The following is an 18,193-nucleotide window of genomic DNA, read 5'->3' as shown; positions in this document are numbered from 1 at the left end:
ACCACCACAGCTGGTTTATGCCATAATCCAGGGGTTTCAAACTCAAGGCCCAGGGGCCAGATCCAGCCCATGGGGTGCTTAGATCTGGCCTGTGGGGCCACCCTGGAAACATCAAAGGGCCGGCCCATGGTGCCTCTGCCAGTGAAAACGGAGATCAGGAGGACCCCGGGCAGCCCTTCTGAGTTCCGTTTTCACTGGCAGAGGGTTGCAGGAGTCTGTCGCAGCTGAAAATGGAGCTCGGGAGCCTGTTTTCACTGGCAAAGCACTTGGGCCACCACAGGCACCCCCAACATGAGTGACATTGAGCTGGCCATGGTCCCCCCAGTCCCCCGAGGTCAAACACAACCCTGATGCGTCTCTCAATGAAATTGAGTTTGACACCACTGTCATAATCTCTCATATTTGATTTTCAGATCTTGATACTTTGTTGTCTTCTCCAATTCTTTTCTTCTGTTATACTGTCCACGTTATTTTGCCATACTTATCCATGCTTCCTTCATTTCAACCACAGTTTAATCTGGAGTGTTATGAGCCAAGACTTTATCAGTTTGTATTCAGAAATCCCACAGTATTTTAACCTGCTCATTTTCAACTATATGTTTCCAATTTTTCAGGACTGGCACATTATAATCTTTACAGGTATTCCAGTAAATTATTTTGGCAACTGTGGTGTGTTATTTATAATCAGTTTGTATGGTTTTCTTGCACAAGCTGAGTATATGAACTACTTTTCTTGATTGTATTCATTCAAATAGCCTGCTGCTGAGCAGCCACAATCAAGCCTTCAGTTTCTTTGTTTACTGTTCCAATTGTAAGCCATTGCCAGGTTTTACCTTTGTCCAGTTTCCCTGAACACATTTGTAGAAATTGACCGTATAATGCTTTTTCTTGCCAGCATTCTGTGTTTTATTACATTGTTTTGGAATTCTTGTTTTGTTTCCTGTTCATTCAGTAAGTGCCAATTTTTAAATTATTATTATGGCTAGAATCCTTAGGGTATACTGTGGCCTTTCGGGTGCCTATCTTCCAAATCACCTCTGATGTATTTGAGGGCAATAAATAATCCTAAGTTTAGGACTGTACAGAATACCTATATATCTTAGAACTCATAGTTCCCATAACTCCAATTTTGAGTGATGGGTTTTTGGCATATTACCATAGACGGAAAGCCATTAACAAGGGGATACTGTATTGGAATGAATGGTTGCAATTCTGCTGTCCACTCTGTTTCATCTGTCTTAAAAAAATAAGATGCTTTATTCTATTCGATGAAAGGAACAAAATGGGACATTTTAATATTACATTTTAAAGCAGATGGTCATCTTTGCACATGTAATACAAAATTCCAAGTGAAGAAGAGAAGAGACTGAATTTGATTGGACATTTGGTTATGATCAGATAGATACTTGAAAAAAAAAATCACTGCTCTTACCAAATGCCTTGTGAATTCTGATCAGTATTCATTGTCTGAAAGAAAACTATAATAAAACTATATAGCTGTGGAAGAGATATTTTGATGTCTTAATATATTAGGAACAGTACAAAGTACAGTACTATCCTTGACTATGATAATATAATTCGTTTATGCTATCTCTTATTAATACTAATAATAATAAAAGCTCCTCCTGCAGTGCACATACTGTAGAAATAGAAACTGTAAAATTGAATTTGTAAGGTGTTTACCCTTCTTAGCAATAAGAGGAGAGAATAAGTATGGGGAAAGGGCCAATATTGCCCTAAGCTTACAAAAGTTCTGAGTAGCTTTTAAAGGAGCAGGGACAGAAAGAAAAACAGCAAGGAACATACCTGTAGAAAACAGGGAAGCAAAGTAGATGGATTAATTTGAAAAATTTAGATATTAAGGTTACAGAAAATCACTAGACAAATGAGGGTTGGTAAATTAAAGGGTAAAAGGACAAAGTAAATTTAAGGGTTAGGTTTAGGGTTTAAGCTTTCCATTGGTTTTTCAGGAAGCAAAAGAGATGTGAATAGATCTGAACTACATGTAATCCCAGATTTTTGAGATCATAAACTAAAAATTCAGTGGCAAACCACCAAATAATAATGTGAGAATGTTCTTGTTTTTTAAAATATGAAATACAACTTTAAAATGGAAGAAATGTGGGCATAAAATTCCAGCCTTACATGTTCCAGTGACACCATTATATGCTTCATTGTTATGATCATAAATTGCTGTGGTATCTTTTTTTAATAAAAATGAAACCCTCCCTACACACTCCAATAATCTCTCCTGAATTGTACAGTTTTTCTGGGACTTCCACAATTAGGTAGCAGTTATATTGTTCTCTGAGAAATAGATTCTTATGATGATATTTTTCATAAATTTCAGGAAATATTTTATGTACTTCTCTGAAGCTAAAAAATGTCATGTACCAAATAAAATCTGGCCATCTCATTCCAATGTCTCACAATGGCATATGTTACAGGACAAGCCGTAAGGATAATTACTAATTTTAAGAAATAAGAGTCTATACATTTCTGCAAGAGTAAAAAATTAGTTTTCATTAAAAAAAAGCCTCATGACTTAATGTTTCTTTATTCATTTATTTGTCTTCAGCTACAAAGTCAGTGAGTCCGAATCTGAAAATCGCCTTAGACTGAACCAATGTATAGAAGAAGCAATGATGAGTTTCTTCTTGTTCCTCCAAGAAATGTCTCATTTTAAAGAACAGAACCCTGGCAAGGTAAAATTAGGCTTTCAATGTCTTCCATTTCATTTCACTGACTTTTTTTTTTACTTTTGGCAATATTTTTATGTAAAAATCTTATTATTCCATCCTATGTGCATGCTGGATTACTAAATAATTTGTTTTAGTATTAGGGAATCCCAGGTCCATAAACTAGATTATGAAGTTAAAAACATCCTGGAAGAAGACAGTGGCAAAGGACTTTTGATCTGTTGCTTAAAAAAAAAAACACTACATAGATACATATCTATGAAATCGCCAGGATGGAATAGCGGAAAAGATTTGCTTTTTCACATAGCTATATATAAGTAAGTCACATTAAGTTCAATAGAACCTAGTATTGTAGGCATGTCATATAAAAAATTATGAAATATTCTACAGTTGCATTAACAGTAAAAAAAAGTTGTCCAATTGAATGAGTAGTTTCATTTTTATGGACATAGACAGTCTAACATTCCAAGGCATTTGTATGAAATGATAATATATTGTATGTATGCAGTCCAGTCTTTTTTTAAAATCTACTAAAATGTTGCAGAAGATGCTAGAAAGACAACGTGGTCCCCAGTTATGCTCTAACATTCACAGCCCAGTTTTATATATAATATTTTCTTCTGCACCTTTGGATTATACAGTACTGCTTGAAATGATGAGATGTTCTAAGCTTAATCACAATCAGGCTTTGCAAATTGTTTTCCTGCAAGATCTAAAAATAGTACATCTTTATGTGAATCAAATGTCCTAGCATTTCTGTGTGATTTCTTTTGGTTATTGGGGCTCCCTTCTACATAATAAATAGATAATGTCTGTATAATGTCCTTTATATGGACATTTCTAAAGAGAGTGTGTACCCAAAGGGGGTATACCAAGATATGGTAAAAATAGTAAGGAGTCACATAAGGACATACAACTAAGGCAGAATATCAGCAGATAGCCAGAATCTGCAAAGATGAAGTCAGGAAAGCAAAGGCTCAGAACGAAAAAAGAATTGCAACAAAAGTCAAAGATAATAAAACAATTTCTTCCAACATATGCATAACAATAAAAAAGTCAAGGAAACTATCGGTCCACTAAAGAGAGAAGACGGCAAGAAAGTAATAGGCAACAGAGAGAAAGCAGAACTACTTAACTCATTCTTTGCATCAGTCTTCCCAGAAAAAGAAACTAGAGCTCAACCCACCAAAAACATAACTGTAAAAGACAGTCCAGAAATAAAAGTTAAAATAAGCAAAAAAAAATAGTAAGAGAACACCTGTCTAATCTTGATGAACACAAATCATCAGGGCCTGATGGATTACATCCCAGAGTTTTAAAGGAGCTGGCAGAGATTATCTCAGAACCACTGCACCATATCTTTCAAAAATCCTGGAGCACCAGGAAACTACCAGAAGACTGGAAAAAAGCTGATGTGGTTCCCATCTTCAAAAAAGGAAAAAAAAACCAGACCCAGGAAACTATAAACCAATCAGCCTAACATCAATACCCAGGAAGATACTGGAAAATATAATAAAAAAACAGATCTGCCAACATCTAGAAACAAGTAAAGTAATAACTAGTAGTCAGCACGGGTTTGTTAAAAGCATATCATGCCAAATAAATCTTATTTCATTCTTCAACATAGTGACTAAATTAATAGACCACCAAATACTGTGGACATAATATATTTAGATTTCAGCAAGCTAGAAAAAAGTGAAATAGATAGCACCACCACTAGATGGACTCGCAACTGGCTGACAAACCATACTCAATGAGTAGTCCTTAATGGGTCTAAGTCTACATGGAGGGAAGTAAGCAGTGGGGTGCCACAAGGTTCTGACTTAGGCCCAGTACTCTTCAATATCTTCATTGACGACTTAGATGAGGGAATAGAAGGGGAACTTAACCAAATTTGCACATGATACTAAGCTGGCAGGAATAGCTAACACCCAAAAAGATAGGCTCAAGATCCAGATGGATCTTGACAGACTAAGAACACTGAGCCGTATCTAATAAAATGAAATTCAGTGTAGAGAAAAGTAAAGTCCTACACTGGGGCAAGAGAAACCAAAAGTACACATATAGACTGGGTGAAACCAGGCTCAATAGCAGTAACTGTGAGAGGGATCTTGGAGTCTTAGTGGACAACCAGCTAAATATGAACCAGCAGTGTGCAGCAGCAGCCAAAAAAGCTAATGCAATCCTAAATTACATTAACAAAGGGATACAATCAAGATCAAGTGAGGTACTATTACCACTCTATAAAGTCTTAGTAAGACCACATCTATAGTATTGCATCCAGTTTTGTTCACCACATTATAAAAAAGATGTTGAGACTCTAGAAAAAGTACAGAGAAGAGCAACCAGGATGATTAGGGAACTGGAGACTAAAACATATGAAGAACGATTACAGGAACTGGGCATGGCTAGTCTGGTGAAGAGAAGGACCAGGGGACACATGATAGCAGTCTTCCAATATTTGAGGGGCTGCCACACAGAGGGAGGGGTCAATCTATTTTCTAAAGCGCCTGTAGGCCAGACAAGAAATAATGAATGGAAACTAAACGAGGAGAGATTTAACCTGGAAATAAGGAGAAACTTCCTCTCTTTTTTTGAAAATTTTATTTGGGTTTTTACAAAAACAAAATACAAATAAAACATATTTTTTGAAAATAGCATGGTCCCAGGTTATCACTTCTTCATACAGACACAAAATTCAATTTCATGCTCATTTTTATATTCTATTCCATATCTTATTACCATTTTATATTTTCTACATAGTTTTTCCCCTCTTCTAATTTTCTCAACTTTGTTTTGATTATCTCAATTCAAATCATTATATTTATACTTTTGTCTGTCCTGTTACAATTTCACATTATCTTTTCTTATTAAACAATTTCTTCCCTGTAGTTACCATTTAGAGTATGACACCTTTGTATCCTTTAATTTTATCCATTCAAGCTCTTATTTAAGCTTCAATATATAGCTTTAAGATTATAGCATTCAATATAATACATAACTTCCAATCGAATTCTGCTTGGTACCTTCTTAAAATAGACACTATATTCTTAAAAAGAAAAAATTATATATATATGTAAATAAAGCACACGTTCCATTCCAATTCAATTCTATCATTAATATTCATTAAAATCTTAACATCTTTAACATTTCTTTTCAATTGAATATCATACTTCCTTGGGAACACTTATAAACTTTCCCTAGTTAATTCTTTTTCCCCCCATATTTCTCACTTATATTTTTATAAATCATTACTAATAATTAAAAATGTTCCCTTGTAATTCAATCATTTTAATTCATTTATTTATTAACAAACATCCCACTGCATTACAAGCTATCTTATGTACCTTTGTAGAATCCCTTTTACAATTAAATTTTCACCCATTATCTCTAAACAAACTTATGGTTACAATCCTTATATCTTTTCCCTGTTTCTCCATTTCTTGTTTCTGTCTTTTACAACTTCTTTTCCTTGCCTTCTTCCCCCTCTTCTTCTCCCTCCCCTTTTGACCCCCTCGTCTCTCTACTTCTAACTCTCTCATCTGTAATCCCCTCTTCTGTTACTTTCTAATATTATACTTATCTTTCAAATTGTTCTTCTTTTGAGTTGTTTTTTCTAATCTTAAACCTTTCACTCTCTTACCCCCTTTTTCTTTTCCCCCCCCACTTAAAATTATTTGATCATTAAAGATGGCTTCTTCTTTGTCCCAATCTTGTTCTGCAAGTGTTTCTTGTTGCTTCTTATAGTTCCAGATCTCCATTTCTAAGAATTGAAACAAGAAGCCAAAAGAACTTCCCCCTTCTTGTGTGTCTTCTTTCCATTTTTAAAGTTCCATTTTCAGTTCTTCTAAGAGTGATACCATTTTAAAAACTTTTAAAACAACCACCCAGTTAATTTTAGTCATCTAGATGCAAAAAACCAAAAATCACCAAATAATCAAAGGCTGTTTCTACTTGCTTCTTTTTTCCACTTTCTCTTCCTGGGGTTCTATTATTTTGTTACCAAGTTTCCATTAAAATGTATCTTTGAGGAATCTTGTTAAAATTTCACTGTAAGTTCCTTTTAATTACAGTTCCATTCCTTAATTCCAGGCAGTCTCCTCTATTTTTCCAGATCCTGCCCTTCTATTCTTTTTTTTTCCTCCTTTCCAGCTTTTAAAAACTTTTAAATGTCCAGAAATCTTTATTTATCCCTTTGACTTTTATTTTCAGCTTAAATGCCTATTAATGTCAAAGTGGATTTTTTTTTTCAGTTTCTTGCTTAAGTCTCTTAGCAATCAGTATAAGGAAGGGAAGAAGAAAAACATAATCCTTTCCCTTCTCTCTCTCCTTCGCAGCTTCAAAATCTTCTTTGGGAACAATATTGTTAAGTTTAAATTCCAGGTTCTTATTTGTTATTTGTTGCTTTTGCAACAACCAATTCTTTCTCTTATCTTCCTCCTGCACATTCTTTTCCGGTCGAGTTCTTCTTCATTTCTGACCACTGCTACAACTGCCTTTGAGAAAGGGAGTAATGGCCAGCTGGGGAGGAGAGATGCGGCTCTCCTCAATCCTGCAGGCAGTCTCTCCCCTCTTCACCACCTCTACAGGGTGGCTTAGCCCCGAAACCAGCCGGCTCGGGGCACTCCAGCAGCGAGCACGGATCGAAGCCTCGGAGAGACGAGGTTTCAGTCTGTGGACGAAGAAGCTCAAACCGGAAGTCCGAAATAAGGAGAAACTTTCTGACAGTGAGAACAATCAACCAATGGAACAGCTTGCCCTCGGAAGTTGTGGGAGCGCCATCGCTTGAGACCTTCAAGAAGAGATTGGACTGCCATTTGTCAGTTCAGTTCAGTGTTATCTGTAATTCCTACATTTCCCCACCCCCACCAAATTAACCTAATTGAATTGTACATGCATAAATATCTCATAACACTAAAGGATATCTGAAAAATCAGAGGTCTCGTGGTCAGATGCCAGCATAGACTCACAATTCATACCTTCATAACCAATTTAAGAGCCATTGATTTGATAATTATTAGGAATCTTTTATTATTCCTATTCCTATTTTGGGGAAAGAAAGGAAAAGAAAAGGACAAAACAAAATTCCTTTGTTTTTGCCTATGCTTTTCACACCTACAATATCTAATACAGCTTATGCTCCCTGTCTGTCCTCCCTAAAACATTTCCAACTGTTTTAGGGAAGAAGAAATTCTGATGGAACATTCTATCTCAGTACACATTAAAAGATGTATATGTTATAGGTACTGAATGTTACTGACTGATCTGATTGATGCTTGTTCTTTTTCAAAAACAGTTTTGCCTTCTGGTCTGCAGCATATGCACATTCTTCACAGTCTTGGGAAGTTACATTCCTGGAATTGTACTCTCCTATCTTCTGTGTAAGTTCTTTCAAATGCTTAAGGAATTGGATCTAGAATTTCTTTGGTGGCATCATAGATGCCCACTGCAGTATGTAACCATGTTCACAGTGTTCATAAGTGCAACAAGATGTGTGCGAAGAAGCAAATTAAAAAATCCATTTTCCACATTGTATTGTGACTGAAGTCCTAAGAAATACAATACCTGTTGAAAATACCTACTTGTATAATATTATACAAATGTATAATATGAAAATATTTGAATATTCAAGCTATGGTGGCACAGTTAGAATGCAGTATTGCAGGCTAATTCAACTCACTGCCAGGAGTTTGATCCTGACCAGCTCAAGGTTGACTCAGCCTTCCATCCTTCCAAGGTCTGTAAATTGAGGACCTAGATTGTTGGGAATAAATGCTGACTCTGTAACCTGCTTAGAGAGTGCTATAAAGCACTACGAAGCTGAAAAGAAGTCTAAGTACTATTGTTATTGCTCATATATTTCAAAGTAACAATTTGAAAGTTGTTTATAAAATAAATAAAAACAATTAATTAAAAGGTTACTGACAAAGTACTTTTATTACATTTTATTTCCTTAGGGATTATGTTGATGCACTTCTAATGAGCACATGTTCCACTAAACAGTAGTCCTAATTTCAATCAGAAATGCATACAATTCCATTGTTAGTATTCAGATGACTGCACCTAATAAACATACCAGTCATTTGTGCAACAATTATATCAATTTATTTATTTCCATGTCATAACATTATTATTCCAGTTTTGCAGATTAAGAGTAATAAGCAAAGCCTGATAAAGGTCATTTAGAATTTATAGTGATCTGGCCTGTACAATAACTGTTTAGCGTGAATACAACCAAGTTTTCCCTTGAAAATCTGCAAATCGTTTTATGTAACTTAAACTGATACATAGTTATTTGTAATATCTGTTTCAAAGTCTTATGGGTCAAAAATATAACATTCTGCATGGTTTTATATTTATTCTTTCTTTGACAGTATTATGTGCCTTTTTATGTCCATTCTTCAAATGCAATGAATTTGGACAAAAGATATATAGCCACATGAAGTCATATCTGCTGAAACTCAACTTTGGAATACAAGACTTCATCAACCAAAAGTTAAAAGAGAGAGCAGGTAAGCAGCTGGCAATTTCAGCTTCCTTGATGAATATTTTTTAAAAATTGCACTTGATCCACTGAAATATCCAAGTACAAAAATATTCTTACCATCTTTATGAAAGATAAAAATAAAGCTTCAAAACCTGATTATATTTTATTTTCTGTACCAATTAGTGATGTTCCATGTATGTCTTTTCAAGGACTGTATCCTGACAAGGGTAAAATGCCCTATAAATAAGTAGACAGGTATAAAGATTATGCAGCTGATCAGCTGATTTTAAAGGTGCATTGTGGCCAAAGGGCACAACTGAGTTGTAATGCATGCCTTTTTATTAATATGGCAAATAAATCAAAATAGAAATATTTGACTGGTATAATAAGCAGAAATCCTTAACTGATAAGACTCTTGTTTTCCAGAAATGATCAAAACAAAACCAAGTGAGGATGAGAGTGAATTAGACTTATCAGCTTTATGTCCTAAGGTTGGTTGATTCTAATATCATGTGTTTTTTTTAAATGTTTTTGGATGACAGTGAAGCACATGAACTTTTATTTGCTTTCACAGAACATATTTCTGCTCCCTCCCTTTATAAAAATGAGGTGGAATAATCTAAACTTTGCCTGCTGAACTGTGCACTGAGTATGACTCCTTTCCAGATAAATATGCACAGTATTGCAGAATAAAAGAAATAGAGTTACATTTTTGTCTAAATCTCTTGATCTAAGAAGCTTGTATTTTAAAAAAAAGTAGACCTAAATATATCAACGTTTAAATATTTATTGGTATATCTCCATCACCTAAATAAAGAAACAACTATTCTCACTCTGTAATGACAGGATCATGCTTATGGTATTGAAAATGATGTGTACGAAGCAATAGTTAGTCTGCAGTATGTTTGATAGTTTGGTTTTCCAATCTACAGGTTAGTTCAGCCACTGCAGCCAAGGAGATGTCTGTATCAGACACTGATATCTCAGAGATATCTTGGACTGACAATGGAACTTTTAATTTATCTGAGGGAAACACTCCACAGACAGACACATCTGATGGTATGTTCTGTTATTTGAATTCTTCCAGATTTTACTGTTAATTGCAGATTACTTTTAGCTATCTAAATTCTTTTAAAAGTAAAGGAATTCTACCATGATTCTCTAATACATGCTTAATATTACTTGTAATCTAGATTTAACTTCTAAATTTGAAAAAGGTTTTCATGAAAACTCATTTAGGCTAAACAATAATAGAAATACACACACACACAAACCTATGAGAATGTAGACTCACACAAAGACTGGCAACTCTGAAAAGTATATTGTATAACCACTCATCTCAAACCAGTGACTCTGGGTGGCGAACAATCATAAAAACTGTTAAACAGAATAGAAACAAGAAATTAAATACCAGTACCAACCAACAAATATTATAATCCATCAATGTCAGCCTAACCAGGAAATGGAGCTCTTCACTCACCTGGAAACCAAGGCCCAGGTACATAGCCTGCGAGGTTTTCCCAAACTTTCAAGGAATCCTAATCTCAGGAAGGAGAGTATTCTAGAGGGCATCTTTCCTTAACCCTGCCAGCCAGTGTCCCTTTGGCTGACGGGCCAAGCATGCCCATCCTGCAAGATGGGATTAGATGGGTAGAAATAGCCTCCGCTAATTCAGCTCCATGCCATGAGGGACTTTAAAGATGACAATCGGCACCTTGAATTGTACCCAGAAACACACTGGCAACCAATGCAGCCCATAGAGCAATATGTTATGTGTGCTTAATAGCCAGCGCCATTTATAACCCACACAACTAACTGAAGCTTTTGAATGCTTTTCAAGGACAGCCCCTTGTAGAGTGTGTTACAATAATTTAAATGAGAATGCTGGTTATAATTTATATATGGTATATATAACTAATGGCCATTGGCTTTTCCAGACAAACTGTAAAATGGAGTTGATTTTTTGTTGGTTTGCAATTTATATATATGAAACTAATGGCCATGGGCTTTTCCAAACTTACCTGTAAAATGGAATTTATTTATTTATATTTACTCTTGAGATCTGCCAGTCTTTATTCTTGTTTCTCTTTCTCTCCTTCTCTTCAAACATTTATAGTAATGCAGCCTGTATTTGGACAGATAAATGTCCTATCCAGTTATGTGACAATTTAATTCACTTTGGATCAAGCCTTTTTTTTTTTTTTGCGTGTGTGTGTGTGTGTTAAGCCTTTCATTTTCATTTCTGAAAATGACTGAAACTAAATGTGGGTTTTTTTCCCTTTCTTGTACAAAGAAACGTATACAAGCCTCATACCTCAGAAAGAAAGGTATGTTAAGGCTGCAGTTGTGATGATTTGTTTATAACAACATGTTTTGTTCACCCTTCAGTAGATTTTGATCGGCCAAGTGACCATGAGGAAGCTTTTGCAAAGGATCTTGAAGAATTTCCCTCTGTAGAAAATGGTGCTGGAACAAATGATGATGATGATTCAAGCATTGGCTTGCCAGTGCGGCATAAAAGAAAAAAAGCTCATCCCCCAACCCCATTGGACCAGTATTACAAGCAGGACAAGGAGGGGCACTCTGCAGCAGGCCTTTCCTTGTCTTTGATCAATGACCAGGCCTTCAGCTTGGTGACAGCAATTGCTGGCGATGTTGTTACATCAGTGGTATCAGCAGCTGTCAGAGAACAGTTGCAATCTGTGCAGGAAGTCCCAAGTATAAGTGAAGAGGCAGATGCAGAAGAAGGAGATGATTTTGAACTGCTTGATCAGTCAGAGCTTGAACACATGGAAAGTGAACTGGTGCCTACCAAAAGCCCAAAGGCAGAGCCACAGGAAAAGAAGAAGTCTTCGGGCTTCCTCTCAAATCTGCTTGGTGGGCATTAATGTGGAAAGAGAAGCTGCTTAATAGTATATTGACATAAATACAGACAATGTGAAATGCAAGGAGAGAAATTATGAGCTGTAAGCTTTAACTATTATTCTAAATGTGCTGTAACATTCTTCACGCAGAGTGAATGTGTTTTAGATCAATTGATGCTGGTAGCTTTGTTTCTGATAGTGATGCCACAGAAATGAAATCATGTTATTTTCATTCACAGCAATTTAAGAGGCTTCTTATACAAATGTAGCTCAGTTTTGGCTGTTGCCAATTCTTTTGTCACTTTCAGCCTGTTTGTTCTTTTTTTTTTCCCCCAAGCATTTTGCCAGCAATATTTCAGGGAAAGAAAATATTTGCAAAATTCAAAAAGCTATTATATCCTACAGATGTCTCCTATGTAGCAGAATACTCAAACCTTAAAAAGACTGAACAGTTTTGCTGCTATCATCTCCAACGTACATCTCTAAGTCACACATTCTCTAATTGGTTAGTAATTTTTTGTATTACCTGTCTGAATCTCAGTTATTCATATGGGTTAGCTAGAGAAGGCAGTGTCTTTTCAAACTTATTCAAGTTTCTTATTAAGAATTCAAACGTATTCTTAAAAGGCCTTGAAGTTAAGCAAAATATCTATATCCCAGGTACCATAACTCACTTTGTACAACTACCTGTAGCACATGTATCTGCTGTGTGGAATTGAATTTAGGTTGAGTAGGAACTGATTAGGAAAAAATGCAAAAACTGAAATTAAGTTGGCATTTTTTAAATTTTCAGTTCTATTAATTTAAAATGGTTTAATCTTATAATTAAAATATAAAATCATACAGATCTGATTTATTTATATCTGAAAGACTACCATTATAGAAGAAATAAAATATTCCTGATATATAAATATAAAATGCTGTTAATTTCAGCACATTGAACATCCCGTGGTTCACTGTGAGAAGAAACTTAGTAAATCTTCTATTAAGCATTATGGTTTACCTTTAAAATTGAGGGTCACAGGAGTGCCTTATCAAGGTGAACCAATTTTTAAAAAGAAATTGCTTTAACGTGCTTTGACTGGCATGTTAAAAGAAGCCAGCAGATTGAGGGACCATATTAACGGCTCTAATTTATCTCCAACTTGTAGAGATTTTTACTGGCTTTCTAATTAGTATATATACTAATGGTGTGACTCTATGAACTAAAGGTGCAGTTTAAAGAGATGTTTATTAGGTAACTTGCAAAATAAATGTGGATTTGCAACATGCAGATCTGAGAAAAATGTTAAGTTAGTTTAGTTCCAAGTCTTCTCTCTCATCCTACCTTCTGTAAACATTCAGTAAAATCCACATGCTCAAGGCTGCACTAATCCAGTGCCAGTACTAACTCTTAATTGTTCACTTGATTCCTATATATCTTTACCAAATGTTACTGTGCTTCAGAAGTGGAAGTGTAGAGAATTACTGGGTTGCGATCCCTCAGTGAAACCAGAACATAGGGATCCGGAAGGTATTACAGGTAGTCCTTGCTAAATGACTACCCTGTTTAGTGACCATTTGCACTTAAAAAGCAATTTTATGACCAGTCTTTGCATTTATGACTATTGTAGCACTCCATGGTCATATGATCAAGATATAGGCACTTTGTGGTATCTAGACATTTACGACCAAATATTCCATGGTCATATGATCACCATTTCTGCTTCCAATAAGTCAATGGAATAAAATTGCAAATTATTGTCACATAATACCTCACTTAATGAATGTGGTCAATTCACGTAACAATAGAAAAAATGGACAAGTGATTTAATGACCGTATCACTTAGTGATGGAGTTGCCAGTCTTAATTCTGGTTGTTAAGCAGGAACTTACTGTATACGTAGTCCTTGACCTTTGGCCACAATTGAGCCCAAAATTTCCATTGCTAAGCAAGGCAGCTGTTAAGTGAGTTGTGCCCCATTTTCAACCTTTTTCGCCACAGTTGTCCAGCGAATCTCTCCTGTTGCTAAGTGAATTGTGTGGTCGTTAAGCTAATCTGGCTTCCCCCATTGACTTTGCTAGTCAGAAACCACTGGGATTGGGAAGGTTTTACAAATGGTGATCACATGACCTTGGGACAGTGCAACTGTAATAAGTACATGCCAGGTGCCAAGCACTCAAAATTTTGATCACATGGCCACATGAAAACCAGCCGTGAGTCACTTTTTTCAGTGCCATTGTAACTTCAAATGGTTATTAAATGAATGGTTGTAAGTCAAGGACTTGTAACTTCTTGTATAACACATACGAGAAAGTGGTTTTCGACTGAACAAAAGATGGGTATCATCACATAACCGTTGCTCCAAAATAAATAAGGTACGGCATAGCTTCAGAAAGGGTGCAAGACAAAGCAATCCCCTCAAGGTACTACATCCCCCAGACGTGGCAGTACATTTGGCTTTTCTATGTCATCTCTGTGTGCATCTATAGCTACTTTGTTTTACTGACAATCTCAATCTCATGTACATGGACATTCAGGCAACCTTGGAAAACCTTCAGTGCAGTTGTGTGAAGCCTTTTGTGTATAGTTGCCTCAAAAATTTTGGGGATGTTCAAATCTTACGTGTTTTGCAGTGTCCTTTTCAAATTCTTTGCAAAGTCCTTAAAGTAAATCCCCTGAAGACTTTCTAAGGAGAGCACCTGGTTTCAGCAAAATCAGTGTTCTGATAGCTTGGTTCAGTATCGAATTCTGACAGTTCTCGCCAATCAAATGTATTAGCTGTTTGCATAATTCTAGCTTTGATACTCGTAGGCAGTTTCACCATTTGACATACACATTAGAAGGCTCTGTCATTGTGTAGAATGCAAGCTCATTAAATTGGGTTTTCTTTTTCTAATAAAGTTAATGGATCTTACCATTTAATGGATAAGGCCAGAATCCAAAACACATAGGAATCAGTGGAATTTACTTCCAAGGAAACAGGCTGCAGATTGTAAGTCTAAAGAGTAGGCACATGACCGTTGTAATTTAAACTACTAAGAGAATCTTCTCAGTTCTACCCATTATGTTGTGAACTGTAACTGTGTGCACTTTATCATTTTCTTTAAATAAATATTTCAGGGATTTTCAAGTGTTAGATACAGAGGTACTATTGAAGTTCCATCATTGAAAACAACTAAAGGGGCTACTTATGACTTCTTGTAAGCAATTCTTTCTGGTTTTCAGGTAAACAGGTATAATCCCCATATTTTGAAATATCTGTCTGGGCAACCCAAAACATTTATATAATTTCACTCATTTCTTTATTGTTCAGAAGTTTATATTGCAAAAATTATAATGAATTGGTACTTTTATATCTTTCTTTGTGTTTATTTTTAAATATACAGGCTAAAACTCTATTTGTGACACGCCAAAGATCTGAGTATGCTGATTTTTCCCCTTAGTTTGTTATTGTTGTCATTGCAAAATAAAATATTCTACCTACAAAGCCCCAAAATCAATTTAATAAATATAAATGCTCTACAGTTAAAAAGTGGCTTCCCTTTTGACATATTTGACAAATGTGATCCTTCCATCAACCAGTATGATTTGTGTGGCTTTTTAAAATTCTGGCTCTGCTTATAGTCAGCAAACCCACTGATTTACAGTGGGTTTGCTGGCTATAAGCAGAGCCAGAATTTACAATTCTGATTTACAATTTAGTAATCTTTCCATCATGCCCATATATACCAGCTTATTGAAGAGAAGACTCAAAAATTGTTTCAGGCTGCAGCCAACAGTTCAATATTAAATCCTCAAGTTTTTCATATCTGTCATTGCAGGGGTAAATAATCACATACCATCACATTAGCTTTACTCTTGGGGACTAATGGAAACAACGCCATATAGCCAATTCAAGAAAGCTTAATGGACACTTTAGAAAATGTACAGTGATTATAGCTTCTAAATAATTTAAAAGGTTAAAGATGCTAACTCCATAAATATGGCAGATTTTAAGCAAATGGTATTACAGTATAATATTAGTATGCAAGCGTTGGGTAATATTTCTCTTTACCTTTAAAAACAAGATACTTCTGGGACAAGGAGTTTGCATCACCCTTCCACACACTTTTTAAAAATTCTTACTTGCAATGTGCTTGACTTGGTAGGAAGAGTATTCTGAATATGCATCTACTTATGAGCAGTGCATCATGATAAAGACATCTGAACATAATCTTCAGTGTAGCTTCTTCCAAAGCCTGAAGCTTGTTTAATTCTTTCTGAAGTATATCCAACTGTATTCAAATTGAAATTAAGAATGGTATCTTAGACTTCATAGCAAAACAACAAATGGTAAATTGCAAAGCATATTTTTGTGGAAATAATCTTCAAGTGAAATATTCTAATAAAATCAAATCTGTAAAAACATGAAATAATTATCTCTGATATGGCAGTGACTGACAAGAAAATGAATCTTAGCATCATAGTGTGCTTAAAATGTTTCATGAAAATGTTAACATACAGTTGCTGAGAAGGATTGATAATGCCATGTTTTGAATCATTAGAAGAGAACTGCAGAATTAATGCTTTTATATAAATCTCTAGTGGGAGCACACTTTGAGTATTACCAGTATGTACACATCTTAAGAAGGATATGATGCAACTAGAAATGATACGAAGATAACCTATTAACATTTTTAGGGATCAGCAGCAGGTCACTTATGAGAGAAAACTGCAACAGTTGGGGTTTTGGAGACATTCTTAGGATGAAGGAGGACACGTGGCAGAAACCTACAAAAACCATAAATAATGTGGAGATAAAAGTTTCTCAATCTCTCACAGGATTAGAACTTGAGATCATCCACTAATACTGAACACCTGTTCATTTAGGTCTAACAAAAGGAATGCTTTTCAAAGAGCACAAAATTAACTAATTTGCAGTCTGCAGACATGGTGACTAGTCAATGTGATGGTTCTAAAAGTTACTGAACAGGGTCATGGAATATTACAGTAACAGTGATTATTAATACTTGAAACATAGGCTGCAGCTTTCAATACTAATTGCTGAGAAATGGTAGCAGAAGGATCAATTGCCCTCCATTGAGACCTGTCAGTTTCCTAAATTCTTCCAATTGGCCAAAATGTGACACAAAATGCTGGACAATATGATTTTAGCTTCTGGAGGAGGAGAAATAAAGGGCAGTGAAATACAACACTTGCACTATGATATCAACATACATGTCACCAATTTGGCTGGTTACTGACATTAAGAGCAGGAATCTTCTATGGTTAAAAGGCCAGTAAGAATATTTATGGAAATGCAGCTGACCATGATGTGCAGTGCCAGTTTTGGATACTTGATAAATGAGGGTTGTATATAGCCAGATTTTCTTTCAACTTAACACTCCACATCATTTTCTTTTTTTCTTTTCCTTTTTAAAAGAAGACAAAAGCTAACACAAATTAATGTAAAGCAAGAAAAAGAAATGAACACAATGAGAAAGTTAAAGGTGCAAGAAAAAGAAAGTAAGTGAAAGAATAATAGAAATGGAAAAAGTAGCTTCTGATCTTTACACCATCTGAGTACAATTATAAATTTATCTCTTACACTATGTTTACAAAATAACTTGTTTCTATATTCTATCTAATCATTGAAACTATAAATCATAACTTCATTTCCATTTTACACAAAAAGTTTGTAAGAAGTTTCCAATCAGCAATAAATGTCATATTTCATTTTATTAGTGTTGCCCAGGGAGCAAATCAGAATTTCCTTTGAGTAAGATGCTGGTCACAATTGCAATAACAATTTTCTACATTCAAATTTGATTTGATTGAAGTGGGCAACACTTTCAGTTAAGGCAAATGTAATTCAAGACCACAGGTGAGCCTGCACATAGCATCTGTTGAAAAGCCTTAAAATTAACTGCGGAGTGGGGGGGTCCTTATCATTATAATTGTCTTCAGTCACTCTTTGATATTAAAAACAAAGAAAAAAGATGTGTGATCCTCTTCTGGGTCTCTTTCACTCTCTCCGTGTGGTCGACCTCGGATCTATTTGTCGCGTTTTTCTCCAAATTCCCTCAAGCCACGAAAAACCACGTCCGAGGAAAATGCGCTGCGAGGGGAGGAATTGGGGGTGATGCTTTGGGGGTGGGGGACCCCACCTCTTTCGTTCTCC

The 18,193-nt window shown here is 35.5% G+C and overlaps 1 protein-coding gene across 3 annotated transcripts in view; it reads left to right on the top strand.

The window, feature by feature from the left end:
• Window positions 1-15,520, top strand: part of RETREG1 (reticulophagy regulator 1) — a 47,911-nt gene extending 32,391 nt beyond the window's left edge. For 2 of the 3 annotated variants that reach the window (XM_026701056.2, XM_087930721.1), the window contains 6 exons: window positions 2,579-2,705; window positions 7,996-8,080; window positions 9,074-9,211; window positions 9,613-9,677; window positions 10,119-10,245; window positions 11,578-15,520. In XM_026701056.2, coding sequence (XP_026556841.2) covers window positions 2,579-2,705; window positions 7,996-8,080; window positions 9,074-9,211; window positions 9,613-9,677; window positions 10,119-10,245; window positions 11,578-12,074 — 1,039 coding nt within the window. In that variant the 3' untranslated portion in view covers window positions 12,075-15,520. Of the gene's footprint in view, window positions 1-2,578; window positions 2,706-7,995; window positions 8,081-9,073; window positions 9,212-9,612; window positions 9,678-10,118; window positions 10,246-11,574 lie in introns of all 3 variants that reach the window. The other variant, XM_026701055.2, reaches the window with a different exon arrangement.
• The last annotated feature ends 2,673 nt before the right edge of the window (window positions 15,521-18,193 follow it).

The sequence above is a fragment of the Pseudonaja textilis genome, chromosome 3 (genome assembly GCF_049901715.1).
Source record: "Pseudonaja textilis isolate UNSWEBS1 chromosome 3, rPseTex1.2, whole genome shotgun sequence".
In the NCBI taxonomy this organism is placed as follows: Eukaryota; Metazoa; Chordata; class Lepidosauria; order Squamata; family Elapidae; genus Pseudonaja; species Pseudonaja textilis.
This window is presented reverse-complemented; position numbering and strand designations above follow the sequence as displayed.